Here is a 24,370-nt window from a genome sequence, read left to right as displayed (position 1 = left end):
GTATTGATACATCAAAGTGTAATTTTTACACATCTACCAATAAGTGCTCTTTGTGAGGCATTGGAAACCTCCCTGGTCTTTGTGGTTGAATCTTTGTTTAAAATACACTGCTCAACTGAGGGACCTTACAGATAATTGCATGTGTGGGGTACAGAGATGAGGTAGTAATACTGAAATCATCACAGAGTGAGAGTCCATGCAAATAGTTAAGGACATTTTTACTCCTGAATTTATTTAGGCTTGCCACAACAAAGGGGTTGAATACCTATTAACAATACATTTTAGCTCCTCATTTAAAACGTATTTGTAAAAATAAAATAAAAACATAATTCCACTTCAACATTATGGAGTATTGTGTGTAGGCCAGTGACATAAAATCTCAATTTAATCCATTTTAAATTCAGGCTGTAACACAACAACATGTGGAAAAAGACAAGGGGTGTGAATACTTTATTTACTCTTTATTTAACTAGGCAAGTCAGTTAAGAACAAATTCTTATTTTTCAATGACGGCCTAGGAACAGTGGGTTAACGGCTTTGTACAGGAGCAGAACGACAGATTTTTACCTTGTCAGCTCCGGGATTTGATCTTGCAACCTTCCGGTCCAACGCTCTAACCACTAGGCTACCTGCACCCCCTACTTTCTCAAGGCACTGTATCTGTCATTGAAATTAAGTCTACGAAGTGGTAAATCTTTTCTGTGTGTGCTATTTCTATGCTTCCCTTTCTTAAGTTTCGTTTTTATGTCTTTTACGTTCAGTTTTGTACACCAGCTTCAAACAGCTGAAAATACAATATTTTTGTTTATTGAAAAGATATTTCACAGTGGTAAAACAATTCTCTACATTGCTTGTTTTGTCACAAACTGAAATTAGGCAACATTTTTGAATTTGGTGGCGCGATTTCTGCATATTCCACCTTTAAATATGAAAGATCCAGTATTGTAAGGGTTAAATAAGGAAGCAGAAAGTTGCAGATAGTAGATCCACACTCTGCTGGACTCCCTCCCTCCCAAAGCTCCCACAGCCAGCTGGGACATTTGCATACGGAGTGAAGGAGGGGGAGAAAGAGGGAAGGCATCACCAGACACTCCCACTGGCTATAAAGCCCAACCATACTGAAACGCTCAGACAGAAACCACACGTGGATCTGAGCACTGGGAGAGAGAGCAGGAGGGAGGGTAAGAGAGAAAGCGCGAGGGACAGATGTGGAACTGAGTTGAGGGAGACAGACGATCTGAGAGGAGAGAGCAAGAGAGAAATAAAGAAAGACCAACCATATCCTAAGAGGACCTGAGAAAGACAAAGTGAAACCTGCCATTCAGCCATTTGGTTTCGGTTTTCCCACCAAAGGAAAAGTCCAATCTCTACATGGGACTCTAATGACAGAGGAGCCTGTGATACTGGACTGTAGTGCACTGGCAGCTAAGGACTTAGGAAAGTATACTGAGGTAAAACTTGTAACTTATTTCCTGTGTTATCATTTAACGGTCCATGCATGTGTGAGCAGCAGCGGGGAGTCCAGGTGTCACAGTAGTAAACAAAGCCCAGAGCAGAACTAGAGTTAGCTAATTGGTGGAACAGCAGAGCACGGTAACGTTGACGATGTCCTTCGCCATGGTGCGGCCGGCGCCCAGCCGGTACCTGTACTCCGACATCTCCATGCTGTCTGAGGACGAAGAGAACGGCAATGAGAGCTCGGGCTCCGACGAACGCTCCTTCCGGCTGGACGCCAGAGGTTATGACATAAAGGTCGGGGGCCGCAAAAGGAAACCTGGAAGCGTCGGAGCAGGCCGTCTGGGAGGGGGTCAGCTCCCGCCCCAGATGTCACACCTCCAGGTCTCAGACGGATCCATCTCTCCGACGAGCGGGCTGCCACGGCAACGCAACGCAGCTAACGCTCGAGAGCGGGACCGCACCAACAGCGTGAACACGGCCTTCACCGCCCTGAGGACCCTTATCCCCACTGAACCGGCCGACAGGAAGCTGTCCAAGATCGAGACACTGCGGCTGGCGTCCAGCTACATCTCCCACCTGGGCAACGTGCTGCTGGTTGGGGAGATGTGTGGGGACGGGCAGCCCTGCCACAGTGGAGCAACCTCCTCTGCTCACTACCTAAATCACCATGGATCGCCAGGCCGCGACGCAGAGAACTCACAGCCCAAACAGATCTGCACCTTCTGCCTCAGCAACCAGAGGAAAATGGTGAGTTGAGTTTGGCTGTAGATGTCCCATCTATCCTCACCATGCATTTGCCATCGTGTCACAACTAGGACAACAAAACACCACACAACTCCAATCTCTTCAGGGCAGTAATATCCAGCAAGTGGGAGTTTTACTTATGACACTTCATGGTTTAGTGAATGGTTGTTCCTATATGATTCTTTAAAAACATTTCACACTAAAAAAAGCTTTCAAATTTACACCAAGACAAGCAACCTTTAGAAAATTTCACCCACAAAAAAAAGAAACCTTTTCAAAATGTGAATTTAAAGAGTATGATATGGTCTCTGCTGTCCCAAGGAGTAAGAGAACAGCCCCGCAATACTCCGAGACAGTGAGATGAGAAGGCTCAGTAGGCAAGCTTCAACTAAACCTAACAGTAAGACCCTAATCCCCAACTCCAAGACAATTCTCCCAGACTTCTCAATTTGGTGCCGGCATTCAGTAGCACTTCCCATTGTCTCTTTGGTCTGAGTAGTGAGAGACCGACTGAACCGAGGCTAACGGAAAATTAACAAGGTACTGTCACAGTGAACACAAACACATCCATCTCTCTTCCTCAGCATACGCCTGGGCAGACTCTGGCTCATAAAGCCAACACCACACCAAATTCAAAATAAAACCCTAAATCACAGCATGGGAAACAATAACCAAAACCAGAGGGGGAAACTGTAATTTCAACTCACAAGAGCAAAGCAGCTTTCAAACTTGAAATACACCATACGCCCAAAATAATTAGAGTCAACCATGACACTGGAACATTTTTGGTTCGGTATATAACCACCACAATATGTATTCTACCCTCAGAAAACTTGAAGCACGTCCAAAACCCATTTCATTGAAAAAAGCACAGATGAAAAAGCCCGGAGTCTACAATGTATTTAGAGCTGAATGTGGTTTGAGTGATTTGTTAGGCCTCTAAAATGACAAATAGCCTAAACTTAAAAAAGAAGACACTTGACTTACTTTTAGCTCCTGGTGGAACAAAGTCACAACATAAGATTATGGTTAAGCGCTTACCAAGAGGTAGATCGCAGGTCCAAAGCATTCTGGGAACATCTGCTGTATTGCCAAATCTGCCAATGAGCCATTCTGAGCGATTTCTACACACATCCTGTTTTGACCTAAGGCTCTTAGGTCTCCAATTAATAACAATGTTAACGACCATCCCCCTCCGGCTTCCTAAATAAATAATGATGAAGACTATAATGACTTGTCATTCTGGACAACACCACCAGCTCACTAGACATGATGATTAGCACATCCACAGAACCCTACAGTATTCTTCACTGATTCATATAATGAAATGTACTGGAAATTAGCTATTTTTCTTTTATGATGAAAGAAAGTGATAAGTCAACTCCTGACCCCGGACAAATCTAAGAGAAAAACTATGCCCTACTCACAAGTGTAATAGCACAAGCCCGCTCCACCATGAACCATATCTGGATCAACCTAGGTACAGTGTCGCCACGGAGAGAATAATAAATCAATCCATCAAACTAATTCAAGTTAAAGCCAATTATTAATGTAATGCTCTGCAGACGCCTTCCAATTTATTCACGGCTACAAAAGGCCTTTAAAAGAGCATGGAGGCAACAGAGATGCAAGAGTCTCACAATGAATCAAATAAAAACTAATGGACAACATTCGCCTTGACTGGAAGCAATTCTATTCCTCCATTTCATTGATTTCAGTGAGGCAGAACAAAGCAGCAAATGAGATAATGACAGTTTGAGTTTTCTGAATGAAAGGCCTGTCTATAGGAGGGCTGAGCCGGGACGATATCTGAAACAGATTGAGGCTTCAGAATCGAAGCGACCCGCTCCAAACCGCACTGCTCTCTTTACCCGTACTTAGCGCTCATTACCCGTACTTAGTACTCATTACTCTTTACCCGTACTTAGCGCTCATTACTCTGTGAAATGCATTGCTCTTTACCCATACTTAGCGCTCATTACTCTGTGAAAGGCATTGCTCTTTACCCGTACTTACTGCTCATTACTCTGTGAAATGCATTACTCTTTACCCGTACTTAGCGCTCATTACCCATACTTAGCGCTCATTACTCTTTAGCCGTACTTAGTGCTCATTACTGTGAAATGCATTACTCTTTACCCGTACTTAGCGCTCATTACCCGTACTTAGCGCTCATTACGCTTTAGCCGTACTTAGCGCTCATTACTCTTTACCCGTACTTAGCGCTCATTACGCTTTAGCCGTACTTAGCGCTCATTACTCTTTACCCGTACTTAGCGCTCATTACTCTTTACCCGTACTTAGTGCTCATTACTCTGTGAAATGCATTACTCTTTAAACGTACTTAGCGCTCATTACCCGTACTTAGCGCTCATTACTCTTTACCCGTACTTAGTGCTCATTACTCTTTACCCGTACTTAGTGCTCATTACCCGTACTTAGTGCTCATTACTCTGTGAAAGTCATTGCTCTTTACCCGTACTTAGCGCTCATTACTCTGTGAAAGGCATTACTCTTTACCCGTACTTAGTGCTCATTACTCTGTGAAAGGCATTGCTCTTTACCCGTACTTAGTGCTCATTACTCTGTGAAAGGCATTGCTCTTTACCCGGACTTAGTGCTCATTACTCTGTGAAAGGCATTGCTCGGCCAACACATTTCTTTATATTTTCTAAAGAAAGATGAAAATAAAATGAGGAACCCATTGAGGTATTGTAGAACACATTAAAATGGACGGAACGCTTTGTTGCCAAAACAGTTTCCCAATTCTGACAGAACAAATTGAGGACAGGATGGTGAAGAAGTACACCACTCCAGAGTGGTCTGATCTAGAAGATGCTAAAATGCTTCATTAATAGATGAGCATACTGTTCGGATATCACCTGTTAGTGTTTTGGACTCAACGGGCTCCCAATGTGGTCTTTTATAATCTACTCCTCAGATCAGTCGTCATATCAAACATTTTATATCAACAGAGAGACACAAAGTCATACATTCACACTGAATTATCTAAGATTTTTCCTGCCACTGAAGTCAAAGGCAAATTTGTGTAAACACACAAACACACAGAGTTATCAGTTAGTGGCTAACAGATGTGTGTGTTTGTTATCTTATCAGATAATGTTTTCCAGTCCAAAATGTTATCCAACTGGCACAGATTTGACTTGCTTGGACTGAGTGGAATATATAATCTTCTATGTAACATAGACGAGCTAAATATCTTATGCTTACACACACACACACACACACACACACACACACACACACACACACACACACACACACACACACACACACAATATGAGTCAGACCATCACGAAACATTTTACATCTTCCTTTTCTATTGACAGCTAATTCATTGTGTAAAAGCACACTTCAACTACAGCCCCCATAAGTAGACATAAGTCAGAAATTCACCAAAATTGAGGCTCTGTTTCTCCCCCACCCCCTCTTTCGTTGGGGGCTGCAAAGCACAGTCCGTTAGAAAAGGGAGCATTCCTTCTCCCTAATAGCTGTAGCAGGTGAAGACAGGGGTTATGAAGGACGGCGAGGGGATTGCATAACGGGACACACAGGGGCAGACAAACCCTAGTCAAATGGACGGTACGTGTGCAGGAATGGTTTTGAGGAGTGCAGGGGAAAGGACTTGGAGAGTTCTCTCTGTGTACTGGGACGGAGGGTAACCCAATGGATTACTAATTGAGTATAGTCAGTCAGCCTCAGAGTCCACTCCCAAAGCGATGCGCTAGCCTGGCAGCCCAAGGCTCATATGTACTGTAATTATCTCAAGTTCCTTCATTACAGCCATATGGAAGTTATTAGAGCAGCGTTTCTCCCTGCAACAGGAGCCAATCAGTGTGAACATGTAACACATTATGAAATTATCCAGTGTGAACCAAACAGTGGGCTGAGGAGCAAGCTGGAACAAAAAGAGCACTTGAAATATCTCATCTTCAATCTACGGGCCAACTGTAAAATAATCCCATGTGATAATAAAAATTGACACTTTCACTCTGTCACACACACACCCACCCACAAACATCCACCCACAAACACCTGTCCAACAAGTTGTTCAATAATACGCAATATCACGTCCAACTTTTGTCCAAAGACAAAACAGAGGGTGTAAAGAAGTCACACAGAATAGTTAGGATGAACAGAAGGGGGCTGCGTTTAATAACCCAAACAGATGAATCGTCTGTTAGGGCTTGAGTTACACGTCTGAAAATCTACACACCCACACGCAGGCCAGCAGTGAGAGCAGCTGACAAGTGCCTCCATTGTAATCTTGAACCAATCTGCCAACGTTACCCGTCAGGCCGAGACCAAACCAAATATTTGCCTAAAGAATGAAGCCTGAGGTGACAACTGAGGAGAGAAAAACAGATCCTGTGTCTGTGGAAATGTAATATGTTGTGTTGCTTGTGTTGGTGAAAACAACAAAACCTTCCCATGTCATTAGATACTGTATAAACAAAGTGGAAGCCTTTTAAAAATAGGAGAGAGAAAAAGCTGCAAGTTCAAATCAACAAAGCCTCACGTTTCAGCTGCTGCAGCAGAATTAGCCCTATACATCTTTACAATGTGTTATACAGGATATGAAAAACAAATGTTAAACAAAAATCCTATTAGTTGGGTGTAAGTGATCCCTGGAGCTGAAGAATTTGCAACTTTAAAGTGGCACTAAAAAATAAAATAGAAAAAAAAGCCACAGACATCATACCATGGCAATGCTACAGCCCCAGACCAGCAAACCTCCCCAGTCCACACATCCATCCCCAATGCTACAGCCCCAGACCAGCAAACCTCCCCAGTCCACACATCCATCCCCAATGCTACAGCCCCAGACCAGCAAACCTCCCCAGTCCACACATCCATCCCCAATGCTACAGCCCCAGACCAGCAAACCTCCCCAGTCCACACATCCATCCCCAATGCTACAGCCCCAGACCAGCAAACCTCCCCAGTCCACACATCCATCCCCAATGCTACAGCCCCAGACCAGCAAACCTCCCCAGTCCACACATCCATCCCCAATGCTACAGCCCCAGACCAGCAAACCTCCCCAGTCCACACATCCATCCCCAATGCTACAGCCCCAGACCAGCAAACCTCCCCAGTCCACACATCCATCCCCAATGCTACAGCCCCAGACCAGCAAACCTCCCCAGTCCACACATCCATCCCCAATGCTACAGCCCCAGACCAGCAAACCTCCCCAGTCCACACAGCCCAAGACAGCGCAGCCTCCACACATCCATCCCCAATGCTACAGCCCCAGACCAGCAAACCTCCCCAGTCCACACAGCCCAACAGGCAGCCTCCACACATCCATCCCCAATGCTACAGCCCCAGACCAGCAAACCTCCCCAGTCCACACAGCCCAACAGGCAGCCTCCACACATCCATCCCCAATGCTACAGCCCCAGACCAGCAAACCTCCCCAGTCCACACAGCCCAACAGGCAGCCTCCACACATCCATCCCCAGTCCACACATCCATCCCCAGTCCACACATCCATCCCCAGTCCACACATCCATCCCCAGTCCACACATCCATCCCCAGTCCACAGGCAGCCTCCACAGGCAGCCTCCACAGGCAGCCTCCACAGGCAGCCTGGACCAGTGGGCATTATCCAGGCTGTATCACATCTGGCCGCGATTGAGAGTCCCATAGGGCGACGCACAATTGGCCCAGCGTCGTCCGGGTTTGGCCGGGGTAGGCCGTCATTGTAAATAAGAATTTGTTCTTAACTGACTTGCCTAGTTAAATAAAAGGTCAAATAAATAAAACATTTCAAAAAAAAATCATTGGGGGTTAGACTAGAACTAGGCCAGACTGACAGTAGCGAGCAGTGCACTCACTCAAAGGACAAATGTCAGACTTCATACAAAAGAAATTAACATTTATTTTCTTTACTTACCTCATCAATAAGTGTATTGTAAAATTGTTAGGAGTTAGAATCAATCCAGGAAATGTATTCTTCACATCAGTGTTTTGCATTGTTGACTATAAAGAGCCGACTAGAAAATGTTTTTCTTCTTTCTTTCAGAGCAAAGACAGGCAAAAAAATGCTCTAAGAAGTTAATATCTGGAGGACGACAGAATATGGACCAGAACTGTGGACCAAAAACTTGACACACTTAAGGTGTACATAAATATCAAATCGGTATTTAATTATATGCCCCCCCAAAAAACAGAAAAAAAGAATAACTCAGAAGTGCTAAGTTTAGTTTCTGAAGAGGTAATCATGTTTGGTTGAAAGAGACGGTGGGACTTGGACGGTGGAAGCATGCCCTGACTCAAAGGGGGTATCAAGAATAATTTCTCCTCTAAAAAAAACAATCTACACTTCCGATTCCATGACCTCACAAAAGACTTGAAGAGAACACCAAAAATGTCTTGTTTCTTTACCTGAGAACGTCTGCATACGTAGACTGATAATGCTGAAACCTTAGAACCACAACAGCCTCTGCATGAGATGGACTCTGAGAAGCGCCACAGTTACTTAAAGGTGTGGTAAGGAGGGACTTTAAGGACAAGGGAAGGCCAAACAGGAACTGATGATTGGCTATCAGGTTACTTCCTGGAAAATGACCAAACTGTTCCACAAGCCAAATATATAACAGCTTTCACTTGAAATGTGTTCTGGACAGTGCGTTTCTACCCCCATGGACAACTGCCTTTCTCCTGAAGATGATAGGACAACATGCAGCGGCTTGATGCTATTTGATATGCTGTTCAATGATGCTTGTGTTAAAATTCATGTGAATAAATATGCTTATGAATTAATTACATTTATTTCAAACATGTAAGTTTTCTTTATTTTATTGTTATTTTGCAATACCCCAAATTAAATGTCTAGATATTTGAAGTCTGGCCCTTAGGGCGATAAATCTTTTTTGCTGATGGGTTTGACGATGTACTGTATGAACACTAGTACGGGTCAAAACAAACACCAATCAGGTCAAGAGGATCTTATAACACTACAAACAGCTATAAAAACAGTGACGTGATAAGGAAGGAACCACAACCTTCTCTTCTCTCTCTCCAGCTAGATTACCGTCTTTCCCACACCGCACTACTCACGCACACAGCTGTTCACTCACACCCTTATTATACTGGAGAGATAACTGAAATGGGACTGGGATTTTTAAGACCACATCTAGCTTCTTCAACAAAAATATCATATCGCAACTATTGAAAACTAGACTGGCCAGTAAAGAACTCGACAACTGAAACAAACCGAACATTTGTTTTTCGACTCAGCCAGGTGATTTGTGCAGCCTCCTGTTAGTCCGTAGAGACAAGAGTAAGCTACTGTCTCTACAGACTAACACACTAAGGAGGGAGGGCTACAGGGTGCCACAGCCCAGGAGTAAGCTACTGTCTCTACAGACTAACACACTAAGGAGGGAGGGCTACAGGGTGCCACAGCCCAGGAGTAAGCTACTGTCTCTACAGACAGACACACTAAGGAGGGAGGGCTACAGGGTGCCACAGCCCAGGAGTAAGCTACTGTCTCTACAGACTAACACACTAAGGAGGGAGGGCTACAGGGTGCCACAGCCCAGGAGTAAGCTACTGTCTCTACAGACTAACACACTAAGGAGGGAGGGCTACAGGGTGCCACAGCCCCGGTTGCTAGGGCCTTTTAAGGGTCAGCTGTGTGGGTTAGCGAGGGATGATTGGATCATCCCCCAGCCCCCACACTGTCCCCCTGCCCATTCCCGCCTTGCACCCACCAGTGTTCATTTTGGCACTCTTTTTTTTAAAGATTTACTCTAGTCTAAATCATTTTGACTGAAATGCAATTAAGTCTTAAATCACATTTTTGCTATTTGAACAATGACAGTCTAGTTATTGGCAAAATGATGAAAACAGTGGGCCATGTGTGTCAACTTAATGTCCTTTAATTTTAGTCACATCACATTTGTATTGCCTCATGAACCTATAGTAAACAAAATCAGACTTATGTGCACAAACATATGTCCTACCAACATATATTCCTGAATAAGATCCTATTCTTCCCAACAGCAGAAATGGGACAAACATATAGGAAGAATATAAGAATTTTCTGGCCATGTGAATTCCTAATTTCGGCCCACATCACATACAAAACAAACATACAGAGCGAGAGCGTGCGAGAGAGCAAACTACTGGCTAAGTAGTATGGGTTGCACCTCTATCACTCGGTTGCGTCATTGACATTGTTATCTACGTTCCCCAGACGCTGCAGCCACATTTACATCCACAAGTAGGCACGGGAGCTAACGGCTCACCGGGTGCTCACGGCTCACCGGGTGCTCACGGCTCCTCACGGCTCACCGGGTGCTCACGGCTCACCGGGTGCTCACGGCTCAACGGAAGCTAAAGACTGCTTTGCCCACTGATTTAGTCAAGTCACTAAAACTCAAATCGAGTCCCAAGTCCCTGTGCCAGAGTCCGAGTCATGAGTCCCTATGGCTGAAGTCTGAGTCACTCTGCTGGAATCCTGGTCAAGTGCTCAACTCTGAGTCACTGGGTCCACATGAACTGAAAATAAAGTTACTTTCCGAGTCAGATATAGCGTAGAGGCAAGGGGAATTTTGTCAAATTGTTGGCGATACATTTTCCTTTCTTTCTGTGCCACCAAGTGTTTGCATATAGGCTACTGGTAATGTTACAAAACATTACTGAACGTTGCTGATAGAAATTCTATGAATTTATTCCATATTCACCATTTCAGACAGAAATATTCTATGTAGAACAAACACGCCTATCTGAACGATCCAAAACGTTGCGTCCTGCTGAATGCGTCCCCTGGTTGTTAGTTATAGCTAGCTAATGAGGTAACATGATTGAAGGTTAACCTGTTGGGTCTAGGGGGCAGCATTTGCACGTCTGGATAAAAAAAATGTACCCGATTTAATCTGGTTACTAATCCTACCCAGTAACTAGAATATGCATATACTTATTATATATGGATAGAAAACACTCTAAAGTTTCCAAAACTGTTTGAATGGTGTCTGTGAGTATAACAGAACTCATTTGGCAGGCAAAACCCTGAGACATTTTCTGACAGGAAGTGGATACCTGATGTGTTGTATTGACTTTAAACCTATCCCATTGAAAAACACAGGGGTTTAGGAATATTTTGGCACTTCCTATTGCTTCCACTAGATGTCACCAGCCTTTACAAAGTGATTTGAGTCTTCTGGAGGGAGATCTGACCGAACAAGAGCCATGGAACGATGATGTCCCATTAGACACCTGGCGCGCGAGTTCATGTTGGGTACCCTCGTTCCAATACGTTATAAAAGAGTATGCATTCGTCCACCTTGAATATTATTCATGTTCTGGTTAAAAAAGGCCCTAATGATTTATGCTATACAACGTTTGACATGTTTGAACGAACGGAAATATATTTTTTCCCCTCGTTCATGACGAGAAGTCCGGCTGGCTTACATCATGTGCTAACGAGACGGAGATTTTTGGACATAAATGATGAGCTTTTTTGAACAAAACTACATTCGTTATGGACCTGTGATACCTGGAAGTGACATCTGATGAAGAGAATCAAAGGTAATGGATTATTTACATAGTATTTTCGATTTTAGATCTCCCCAACATGACGTCTAGTCTGTATCGCAACGCGTATTTTTCTGGGCGCAGTGCTCAGATTATTGCAAAGTGTGATTTCCCAGTAAGGTTATTTTTAAATCTGGCAAGTTGATTGCGTTCAAGAGATGTAAATCTATAATTCTTTAAATGACAATATAATATTTTACCAATGTTTTCTAATTTTAATTATTTAATTTGTTACGCTGACTTGACTGCCGGTTATTGGAGGAAACGATTTCCTCAACATCAATGCCATAGTAAAACGCTGTTTTTGGATATAAATATGAACTTGATAGAACTAAAAATGCATGCATTGTCTAACATAATGTCCTAGGAGTGTCATCTGATGGAGATTGTAAAAGGTTAGTGCATCATTTTAGCTGGTTTTATGGTTTTGGTGACCCTGTCTTTGACTTGACAAAACATTACACACAACTCTTGTAAATGTACTGTCCTAACATACTCTAAATTTATGCTTTCGCCGTAAAACCTTTTTGAAATCGTAAAACGTGGTTAGATTAAGGAGATGTTTATCTTTCAAATGGTGTAAAATAGTTGTATTTTTGAAAAATTTGAATTTTGACATTTATTTGGATTCAAATTTGCCGCTCTTGAAATGCACCTGCTGTTGATGGAGTGCACCACGGGTGGCACGCTAGCGTCCCACCTAGCCCCAAGAGGTTAACGATCCGGTCCACAAGTAGCCTAGTTTTAGAACGGCCCATGATATGGTTCAGGAATTTAAAATGCAGCCGCCAATGTAAGATTGATTAAAATGTAGCGCCGGTATTACGGCTCATGTCTTTTGAACGGTAAAATCAAGACATTTTCTGAGGAAAGGAGTGAGACTTGACTACAGAACCAGTATATGAAATGCAGGGGGGGAAAAAAATGGAAGTGTTGTGCAAGAATACAAATTTAAAACCTTTGATTTACTTTTCTATGGCCTACTCAAGGGAGATAAAAACATAGCTACACTGTTGTTTAACTATTATTAAACTCAATGCTGCTACTGTTTTTATTTTTGTAAAGCAGCTCGTGTTTCTTAACCAGGCCCAGGGTTGCTAACTAGAAGGCTGGTGGTGAAACAAGAGTCGCCTGTTCAATGTGCAGGCTATAAGTGGAGGCAGAGCTGGTCTGCCTACACTCACGGCTTGCTTCCTCACAGCTCACCAGCTGAGTAGGCTGTTCGCAGGACACGTCCTGGCCACTGCTTAACAGAACTGCGCTGTGCATCTGTGCCGCTGAAAAGCTCTCAATCTCTCCAAAAATGTCTAGTCCATTTAGTAGTCAGATTTTAGTCACGTCTCATTTTAGTAAAATGAAATGAAAAATAATTTAGTTAATTTATGGGTCTATTTAGTCACTTATCGTCTCATCAATAAAAATGTAAAAAAATAAAAATAGGTGTCGACGAATATTTGAGTCACTATTTGTTGACGAAACGAACACTGGCATCCACACTGTCCCCCAGCTCTCAACCTGTCCCCCAGCCCCCCACACTGTCCCCCAGCCCCCCACACTGTCCCCCAGCACAGACCATCCCATCTGTCTGCAAAGGAAGCCTGCACACGTCTGGAATTCCTTCCCCTTTCGCGTAATGTCTCCACGCCCCTAAACAACCCCCCCCCCCCCCCCCTTCAGCTAATCCAAAAGGTTTGTCTCCCAATCTGTCTTTCTCTCAGTCTGTCGGTCTCGCCAGAGAAAGCTGTGTGTCTCCTACTCCCTGACCTCCAGGCCACCCTCTGCTCCCTCCTGTCTTTCTCCCCCACCAGGGCTGCCACCCGCTGGGGCCTGGCCTCTTGGTTGACCCCTGCTGTCACTCTCACCCATCAGCCCTGTCACAGTCAGCGGTGGAAACTAAATGTGAAAATGTTCACGACCGCTGGGAGCCAGATTAGCTGCTCTTTTTCCTTTCATTCATGACAATCTGGACGAACCCACTAACCTTCTTTGTACGTGTGCACATTTTCTAATGGCAACTAAAATAAATATTTGCAATGTAATGTTTAAAAGGCCATAGATTCAAGTGTTATGTTGGAAAGGAAGAAAAACCAAATCTCTCGGTTTTCTTATCTTTGCAAAAATTCTTCGTTGCTCTCTCATTTTATTAGTCTTTTATTACATTTATTAAATGTAATGTAAATGTAATTAGTCAATTTAACAGAACGTTCAACCACATACACAGGTGTTGGTGAGGTGTGTGGGGGCTGCCACTCTGGGCACCCAGGGAGTTGTTGTTGTGGGGGGTTAAGTGCCTTGCTCAAGGGCACAGCGGAAGGCAATGGCATCTAGGACTTGATAGCAGCAACCCTCCCTTTGCCAGCTCAATTCCCAACAAATTGTTCCTGTTGACCCGGGATTCGAACTGGCAACCCTTCAGCTGATTACAGCACCTGTACATAGCCCATCTATAATTTAGCCCAAGCAACTACCTCTTCCCCTACTGTATTTATTTATTTATTTAGCGCCTTTGCACCCCATTTTTTCTATTTCTACTTTGCACTTTCTTCCACAGGAAATCTACTATTCCAGTGTTTTACTTGCTATATTGTATTTACTTTGTCACCATGGCCTTTTTTGCCTTTACCTCCCTTATCTCACTTGCTTTGTATATAGACTTATTTTTCTACTGTATGTTTGTTTTACTCCATGTGTAACTCTGTGTTGTTGTATGTGCCAAACTGCTTTGCTTTATCTTGGCCATGTCGCAATTGTAAATGAGAACTTGTTCTCAACTTGCCTACCTGGTTAAATAAAGGTGAAATTGACATTAAGAACATGACACTAACCACGTTTCCACGGTGGGTTCTCTTTGCATCTGTAAAATGATTTATGCGAGAAATGGTGGTGGAAACAACTTGATGCGCAAATATTGATATACTAACCATCATTTCGAACACATTTTACTTTGAATTTTCATTTCGGTAAAAATGAAGTGAATGGTACATTGTGTGTGGACCATGTCATCACACACTGATTTTTATCCACAACAAGTCCGTTTGGTGGAAAATGCCCACATTTTCTTGATGGATATTTTTTTTAAATATTTGCATGAAAATATGTCACCAATTGGATGGAAACCTAGCTACTGTTCCTTTGTGTAGAGAAATCTAGAGATCACTTCAGCCCACGTTGTGGCACCAACACCGGGAAGCCATTGCAAATGTACTGGGTGGCAGAATTTTACTATTTTACTAAGTTTAAAGTACATGGTTTTCACCTGTTACACTTTCAAGTAAAATACAGTCTACTCTTGTTCCTCAGTCTCCTGCTATAGAGAGAGAAAGACAGAATAATCTGTGGTAAAATACTGTGTGTTCTCCTGTTCCTCTGCCTCCTGGTGTAGAGACAGACAGAATAATCTGTGGTAAAATACTGTCTGTTCTCCTGTTCCTCTGCCTCCTGGTGTAGATACAGACAGAATAATCTGTGGTAAAATACTGTCTGTTCTCCTGTTCCTCTGTCTCCTGCTGTAGAGACAGACAGAATAATCTGTGGCGCTTCAAAGAGACAGAGTACAGGACAGGAATAATCAGACAACAAGTGAAGCCCCCCAGACAGATGAACACCAGAGAGTACTGTCTCTGCATGGCGTTGAGGACAGTTATGATGAATCAGAGTAAGCTTCCTATGGGGTTGGAAATGATGCCGTTGGTTGGTCTGTCTCTAAGTCCCCATGGGACCCAATCTGGCCTAGGGAATGGTTAGCAGTTAGCAGCCAGCCCATTGAGACTCATGTCTATAGACTGTAGAAGCTCTGTTCAACATCAGCCGGCTCCTCTCCAGTCAAAGCCCAATGAGAGGATGACCGTGAGGGAGGCCAGGGGTGGGAGGCTTACCCTACACAGGGCTAGGGATAACCACAGGGGGGTGTAGAAACCCAGACTTAGCGACGCAGAAGACCCTTAGCTCTGCCAGACGAATCTCTCATCTGACACTGCAGCTGGAGACCAGGAGTCCCAACCTCCTCCCACTTTTCATTTCCAACGTCTTATACTATACGGTCGTACTGTAGGAACCAGGGCCTATAAAAATAAATCTGTTCATTATTTCGCAAAATAGCAAAACCACAATTTCAGAGAGGTCACAGCGAGGTCAGGCACTCATTATTCATAGTGAGGCTGAGTGTGAGGCCTCACAGTGAGGCCAGGCCAATGTGAGGACCACACGACACGCTAATTTGATAAACACTCTGGAGGATCCTCGTACACGCCGTTTAACCTTGGAGTGTGTACAGCATGTGGAAACTTTGCATTCCGACCGAGCCCGTCCAGGTTTATTTGAAAATGGTTTTTCCACCTGGGGGAAAGCGTCCGGTACATCATTCAGAGAAAGTAGTTATTTATTGGAAATTAAATATCTAATGATGCCCTGAAGCTTCCCTTTCCCCTCCACTCTGCTAAAGCTTGCAGTTATGACAGAAGAGAAAAACATTGGGTAAAAAGAGAACCAGGCGTTCCCTCGCTTGCTTGCCTCTGAGAACGCAGATTTCCCAACTAACCATAAACTCCAATATCCCAGTGATGTCAATTCCATTCACTTTCGCCCTGACGGCCACCACCATAGGTTTCTATGGCACAAACGCATATTTTCAGGTAAAAATGGAGGGCCGTTGCCAGAGTACATAGATAGAGGGAAGACTTTTTACAAAAGGAACAGAGAGAGATAGGATAAAGACAGGATAAAGACAGAAGGGAATCGAGGTGAGGACAGCTTTTCAGCCACACTACGCTCTTCCTCACCCAGAGCCGCTGTAATGGATTTTTACAACCCCAGTCTCTGTAGAAACTCTGCAGCTCTGAGAGGGGGGGGAGCCTGCATGGTGTAAATGAAAAATAAAGCCGTCTAGACAGCTCATCTCTCAGCTGTGCAGAAGATGAGAGCTTCAAGCTTTCAGCTTGCCCCCCCACTCCCTCTTCACTCAAACCCCATCCCCCGCTTCCCACTCCAGGGTTTCGCCTCACAATCCCACCCCTCCATCTCCGAACTTCCCCCTTCTAACTGAAACACATGGCAGCCCCCGCTGGCAGTTGGTTTCAATCAGGCCTTCTGGCAACAGGACACACACTGGGCCAGCTGGGAGCTGTGCTGAAGACCGGATGAAAAGGAAGTCCTAAAAACTACGGAACGACAGGTGGCTGCTTTGGCAGCCCCACACTCACACCCCCTCCCACCTCCGCGCACCTGCAAGGGTCCGGCGCGCCACGGCCCAGGTTTGCTCTGTTGGAGCAGCACGCGATTCACCCAGCCACTTCAAGACCCCCCCCAATCCACCCAGACTCTGGATCAACATCCCCCCCCGTTGACTTAGAAAAACACAACCCTGCTTCTCCTTAAATAGACTATTAAAAAGAGATTTCCTGCTGACAGCGCAGAGACAGGCCAAGATTCCACATCATTTACCACCTATCTGTTCATTTTATCACCATATTGATTTCAGCAGTGTAGTGGAGCTTGAATGCAAATGTTTGTGTCCCTAGGACAGGAATGGTTTGGTAAGTAGTTTATCCTCGGTCAATACAAATGGCAGACCTGGTCCTCTCGTCGGAGGCCTCTCGTCGGAGGCCTCTCACGGTCCTTTGATTGGCCCGGGGGCAGCACAGCGTTCACTGATCAATATTAGACTGTTTGAGGAGACACTGAATGCATCTACTAGGTAACCTGCTAAGGTGACTCCATCAATCATGACATTGTTTTAGGGTCCATGTGAAACACGTCAGCACCAACCGTAGGGCTAGCTGCATTCAGATGACCACACTGAGTAAAGTCTCCCGAGTGGCAAGGCGGTCTAAGGCACTGCATCTCAGTGCTAGAGGTGTCACTACAGGCCCTGGTTTGATTCCAGGCTGTATCACAACCGGCCGTGATTGGGAGTCTCACAGGGTGGCGCACAATTGGCCCAGCGTCGTCCGGGTTAGGGTTTGGCCAGGGTAGGCTGTCAACTGACTTGACTATTTAAAAAAAAAAGAAAAAAAGTGGATGGACTTAACCCATACCCAGCCAGTATGGAATTTAACTATTGTAGGAGGTAAAATGAGACCAAGTGGCTGGGAGGAGGTTTAGACTTCGGACCATTTCCAAGAAGTCTATGGACCGAAAGCCATTTAAATCAATGACAAAAATGAGTGTCAAAAATGAGTTGTCCCAAGTGGAAATCTCTCTGTCACAGATAGGCATGGTATTCACGTGAATTTCTTTACCCAGGTTGGATTGGAAAAACTACTCTACTTCAGTATAGTTGGCTTCATAATATATTGAGATTAACACCCTCAAAAAGAGAGAAATATTGGTTATGACATCCATCTGGATGGCAACACAGTATGAGAGGGGTAGTCAGAGGGGTCTATATGGCTCCTTATGGAATCCTTATGAATATCCTACCTTCTAATACTGGTAAACAGATCACCACCAACGTTCTATTAGGTTAAATTTGATAAATCTTTAAGAATGGATTCTTGAACAAAACCACTCTAGCGTCGCAGCAGACATTTCATAAAAACCATGGCCGTGTCTGCCGAAGCACAAGAATATATTCCTCATTGGATGACATTTTCGCGAGAGAGAAACAAAACGGCTGAGGGGGAAAAAAGCGAAACAAAAGATCCTATACTCTATTTAAAATGTCAGGTCTGGTTGTTCCTCTAATAAAATGAGAAGAAAAAACAAGGGAATAATCCACTAAGCGAATAAGCGGTGGGTTTCAGTTGAAATCAGACGCAGATATTGGAAAAGTAGGGTTGATTATGTCTTTGGGTTAAGGCGTAACCAACCAACGGCACTTCCACCATTCCTGCCGGCTACATTGACTTCCATAAAGGAAGTTTTAGTGGCCGCTGAGGGCTGGCAATGGTTATTTCATTTCAGCCGTCGAACGCAAGGCCCCATTCTCCGACCGCTGCTGATGTACCTGGCTTGCGGTGGATGGCCATAACTCCTTTGCGGCAACATGGACTTTACTGCTTGTAAAAATATAAAAATACTTAATATTTGGGGAGGGAGGGAGGTTGGTTGGAGTGAAATTAATTGAATAAACAGGAGTGGGGTAAAGAATCATAGTTCAATGCTGTAGACTAGAGGAAGTCTGTACAGAGCATGGGGCCATCGGTTTAACCACGGCATGACCAGACCAGCGTTGAAACATCCTCTCCATACATACATACATACATGCATGTTCTCCAGTCTCACACATGTATGGGCCCTCTGCTTCCCCCATTTAAAAAGGGCGCACTCACACCCAAGTTATTGGTGCTGGTCTTCAGGAACATTTAGGACTTATAATAGAAGTAGACCCTCCATGTACTGGGAGTAGGGGTGAGTTCAGGCCTGCTCCTCAGGCGTCTTCCTGGGATAAGGTTGTGTTGAAATAGCCTTCTGGTCCACGCTCCCTTAAATCGATTCGATTTCATTGCTGGAACGCAGCGACACGACCAGAGGAAACCATGGACCGCCCTCCGTGACAGCTCTTAACTCAATAATGGGGAAGAAGGACCTGGGAGAAGTTATGGAGGACTAAGACCAATGCCCATGGCCTCAGTTTAGCTGAAGAACAGCCAGCAAACTCTGCTAAATCACTGATAGCTAAACACGCCAATGAGCCTCTCCTGAAATCAGAGTTGATATCCGCCTCTCTTTTTCCTAATCCACACAGGCAGGTTTTTGTTACATTTTACCACAGCTACTACACCCAGGAGGAACCTGAAAACATTTATTTTGACTGCTTTAGGTAACAAGCTGTTCCCAATGAGACTCTGGCTCAATCAGCGCATTGTGGCTGAGCACGGAGGACAGAGGGAGGGAAGAAAAGAGCAAGGGAGTGATAAAGTGAGAGGGAGGAGAGATGGAGACAGAGTGACAGAGAGAGGGGGAAAAGCGGAGAGAGACAAAGGAGAGTTTGACCTCCTCAGTCAAAGGGACACTGGGTCCAGATCACACCGTGTCCTGTCCTCTCTAGCTGGGCCCAGATGTCAACACTGGAAATAGAACCACTCTCTCCCTGTCTGCTGTCAATCAGAGGTGCTAATAAAAACAAAGAGGAGGACGCTGTGGTCTGGTCTCCCTCATCCAGTCAGAGAGCCGCCAGTCCCAGTCCGAAAGAGAGTCTGAAAATCCCTGCTTTAAAAGAAATTAACTGCCATCACGAATTGGACTGGGATTGTGGTGGATACCATCTGGAAGGCATTAGAAACCACCACCTGGAGACATCCCAATCACAAAATTAAACTTTGGGATTACTAACATTTTGCGGGGGGAAAAAAACCTCACTTCCAGACATGAGTACCTCTATTTCCAACCCCCTTTTCAAAATCTGGTTTCATCAGATTTCCGAGAGGAGGGTGGAGGAGGACGTGGAGGAGAATACGAGTCTGGTCTCTTAGCTCATGGTTAAACGGGACACCCAACACGTCACAACATAGAGAGCCTGTTTGTTATGGTTGGTAATGAAATGAAAATAAGCCACCTCCTACAGGCTGCTCGCTCCTGAGCACCTGAGAGCTCTGACAGAGGAACAGCCTTCCTGAAACAGATAGGATCACACAATTAAAGCCAGTCCACATCTGAATCATCCTATCGTTGATTAGGCTGGAATAATAGGAGGGAGGGGGGGTCAAGGGATTAAAACATTTTTTTTTTTTTAAAGGTAGGCCGTCTCAGCACATGCCGGAGAAGCCAGAGTAACATAACCCTAACATATCCTAGATGTTAGACATAGGCCGGCTATTCAAGGAACTTCCATCTTGAGGTTGTGAAAAAAGGCTTGATTTGACCAAAACATGGTGAGGAAACTTTTCACCAATGATGAAGTATTATTTATTTATTTTATTCACAGCACGTGATGGTGTGCCGTGCGTGATGATACGAATTCACTCTCAGGAAACTCATGTCTTGGCATGGATGTTGGTTCTACACTGAATGGTGCACTCAAAAGACCGGCTGAACTGTGTTCTGTTCCTGTGGAACTGCTGGTAAGTCAAGCAACACAGCATTGCAGGGTAATCTAAGGTTGTCAGGTGGAGAGTTTAAATGCATCTCCATCTCCCTGTCCGCTCCGTCAGTAATGCACACACTAAAATTGATATTATGCCATGTCAAAGAGTTGAGTGCACCAAACACGTGAATGTTGTGATGTAAATGTACCCTTGAGCCGTAGTCTCACAAAAACAGCTTTACAGAGAGAGAAAAAGAAAATAAAAAAAGACTGATTTCATCATGTCTACTGTCTACTACTAGCACCACAAGAGCTCAGGTATGCAAGAGGCCCACCATGCTGGAGTTATCATCATAGGGGCAGCTTGGCAGGGGTACCCAAACTAAGTAGACAGGATCTGGGATGGGGAGTTTAGAGGTGGGGGCCAACATCATGGATGTCCTAAACATCAACGCAGACTACGCTGTGAGCACAGCCACAAGAACAACCAACCAGGAGGCTACGCTGTGAGCACAGCCACAAGAACAACCAACCAGGAGGCTACGCTGTGAGCACAGCCACAAGAACAACCAACCAGGAGGCTACGCTGTGAGCACAGCCACAAGAACAACCAACCAGGAGGCTATGCTGTGAGCACAGCCACAAAAACAACCAACCAGGAGGCTACGCTGTGAGCACAGCCACAAAAACAACCAACCAGGAGGCTACGCTGTGAGCACAGCCACAAGAACAACCAACCAGGAGGCTACGCTGTGAGCACAGCCACAAGAACAACCAACCAGGAGGCTACGCTGTGAGCACAGCCACAAGAACAACCAACCAGGAGGCTACGCTGTGAGCACAGCCACAAGAACAACCAACCAGGAGGCTACGCTGTGAGCACAGCCACAAGAACAACCAACCAGGAGGCTACGCTGTGAGCACAGCCACAAGAACAACCAACCAGGAGGCTACGCTGTGAGCACAGCCACAAGAACAACCAACCAGGAGGCTACGCTGTGAGCACAGCCACAAGAACAACCAACCAGGAGCCTACGCAGTAGGCTTGAGCAGTTATGGGTATTTAGTAGAGGTCGACCGATTAATTAGGGCCGATTTCAAGTTTTCATAACAATCGGTAGTTTTGGACACCGATTTGCCGATTAAAAAAATAATGTAACTAGGCAAGTCAGTTAAGAACACATTCTTATTTTCAATGACGGCCTAGGAACGGTGGGTTAACTGCCTTGTTCAGGGGCAGAACGACAGATTTTTACCTTGTCAGCTCGGGGATTCGTTTTTGCAACCGGAACCTAAAACATCTTACCTGGGAATATTGAAGACTCATGTTAAAAGGAACCACCAGCTTTCATATGTTCCCATGTTCTGAGCAAGGCACTTAAACGTTAGCTTTCTTACATGGCACATATTGCACTTTTACTTTCTTCTCCAACACTTTGTTTTTGCATTATTTAAACCAAATTGAACATGTTCCATTATTTATTTGAGGCTAAATTGATTTTATTGATGTATTATATTAAAATAAGTGTTCATTCAGTATTGTTGTAATTGTCATTATTACAAATAAATAAAATAAAAAATTATTTAAAATAATTTAAAATAACAAACAAACAAAAATATGCCGATTAATCGGTATCGCCCTTTTTGGCCCTCCAATAATCAGTATCGGCGTTGAAAAATCATCATCGGTCGACCTCCATTATTTAGAAAAAGACACAGGATGGTTTTTCAATACCGTCAAAACAATACATTTTTTAATCAAATGGCAATATTTGTAGTTAAGACCCGCAGTCAACTTATTCAATAGGTTAGGAGATAAAGAAGACGGCGTATTATTGGTAGTCCCCAGTCACGTGGTGTTTGTTTACAAGCAGACAACGACGAGAGACCAGAGCCTTGTGAGTCACTCACTGTCATGCAGCATTCACCAGGTGATCTAATTACAGGATGGAATTAACAAATAAATGTTGGCCAGCTAGATATGTTCTAACTATTAAAGTTACCAGTCTAAAATGTGCTAAATGCTCTGCAGTTGTGCATTTGGTTCGCTAATTTAGTAGCAAGTTACTTCCTCCAAAATCAACCATTCACTTGGTATCAGTAGAGAATTCCCTCCTGGATCAAGAGCCTTGCTGTTTGATATTTGGTTTGTGTAGCAAACTGGGAGTAGCATTATGGACTTGTATAGTTTAGGTCCGAGTCTGTATAAAATATGTTCGCAATGCGCTCGTAGATAGCATTCTCTACCGGATTTTACATGTACTTATTAGAACTGCTAACCTTCGATTTACTGAGTATTAGTGGGGTTTGAAAACAGCGTCCCTTGTGTTCAGTGCCGGTATTACCGAATATCCTGGTATGGCACAAGGTCGGTATGAAGGTATGACCATCTGGATACCGCACAAGCCTACTACGCAGTGAGCCCAGCCACAAGCCTACTACGCAGTGAGCCCAGCCACAAGCCTACTACGCAGTGAGCACAGCCACATGCACAAGGCAGGGGGCACACATGCACTCACTAACACTCCCAGCCTGTTAAGAGCTGTGGCAGCCCTGCCAACTCTGTTTGCCAATCTCCCAATTGAGCATTTCCCCCTACGCTCCCCGTCCCTCACTCACAAGTGCACACCCTTCCTAGTCTAGTGTGCTACCGAATTGAGTTCTCCTGCATTGTGCACAGGTCCCGTTGAGCAGTAGCTATGCAGAGGCAGGAAGAAGGAGGCGTAGTGGGGAGCCAGGGTTCTCTCCCTCTCTCTCTTCCCCCCCCATTCCACAATGTGTCTTCATTCATCTCAAAGAGCACATGGAAAAGCAATTGCGGGAGAAAAAGCCCCTTCCTGCCGGGCGAGGAGGCCTCGGACAGGCGCTGCTGCAGTCTCACGTATTCCCCCTTCACGCCGCGAAACAGGAAATAGTCCTTTATTACAAAAGGAAGGAGAAGAATAAACGAGCAACATTTTTGACCATCCGTCGGTTTGTTTGTAGATAACTTGTGCACCGACAGAGGGCTGCCTGCGACGAGATGGCGAGGAGGAACCCCATCTCCTGTTCCCAGGCAGGGGACTAACTTAACGCAGGACAAAATGGGCCAGGACCACCGTGGTTCCACTCATGTGGGGCAGCAGCAACACAGTGACCCCAGACTAGAGCTAGACCGGCTGGTCTAGGGTTAGACCGGCTAGTCTAGGGTTAGACCGGCTAGTCTAGGGTTAGACCGGCTAGTCTAGGGTTAGACCGGCTAGTCTAGGGTTAGACCGGCTGCTGGAGGAAATGATCAGAATGACAAGATGGAACCAGTGATGATGTTTTCCATTTCCTCTGTCCTCTCGTCGGACGGTCCGTAAACCCTGAACTCTAACAAGGGTTGAAGACCACAGATCTTTAAATAAGAGGAAACTGAGGGACACACAGAACATCTGTTTCAATGAAACAAGAGGATAGAGGAGTATTCTGACGCTGTTAGACTGTAGGTGAGGCTAATGCCATCAGTGGAAGGATCAGGTTTAGGGTGGGATGAGTTTCTGCCTCTCCCTCAATGGGAGCTGCTCTCTGGAACACCTCTTCTTGACTCCCTGTGTTTGACTCTACTTGACTCCCTCACTCCATCCCTCAACCCACTCTCCCTCCCCCTTCCTC

The 24,370-nt window shown here is 44.8% G+C and overlaps 2 protein-coding genes across 3 annotated transcripts in view; one reads left to right on the top strand and one right to left on the bottom strand.

Moving 5' to 3' along the window:
• Positions 1–24,370, bottom strand: part of LOC100380787 (block of proliferation 1) — an 86,977-nt gene that overhangs the window by 49,031 nt on the left and 13,576 nt on the right.
• LOC106588964 (basic helix-loop-helix transcription factor scleraxis) lies at positions 1,039–8,999 on the top strand. Its single transcript, XM_014178553.2, has 2 exons — positions 1,039–2,205; positions 8,255–8,999. Exons 1-2 carry the CDS (start codon positions 1,606–1,608, stop codon positions 8,288–8,290), a joined length of 636 nt encoding a protein of 211 aa, XP_014034028.1. The 5' UTR covers positions 1,039–1,605; the 3' UTR covers positions 8,291–8,999.

This window comes from Salmo salar, chromosome ssa27, assembly GCF_905237065.1.
Source record: "Salmo salar chromosome ssa27, Ssal_v3.1, whole genome shotgun sequence".
In the NCBI taxonomy this organism is placed as follows: Eukaryota; Metazoa; Chordata; class Actinopteri; order Salmoniformes; family Salmonidae; genus Salmo; species Salmo salar.
The sequence above is the reverse complement of the archived record's forward strand: the minus strand, read 5'-3'. Positions and strand labels throughout refer to the sequence as shown.

What these genes read in the sequence shown, in the direction of transcription:
- LOC106588964 (XM_014178553.2), top strand. Translation starts at nt 1,606, where the DNA reads ATGTCCTTCGCCATGGTGCGGCCGGCGCCCAGCCGGTACCTGTACTCC. An exon ending in TCAGCAACCAGAGGAAAATG is followed by an intron (nt 2,206 to 8,254) that starts GTGAGTTGAGTT and finishes TCTTTCTTTCAG; the next exon opens with AGCAAAGACAGGCAAAAAAA.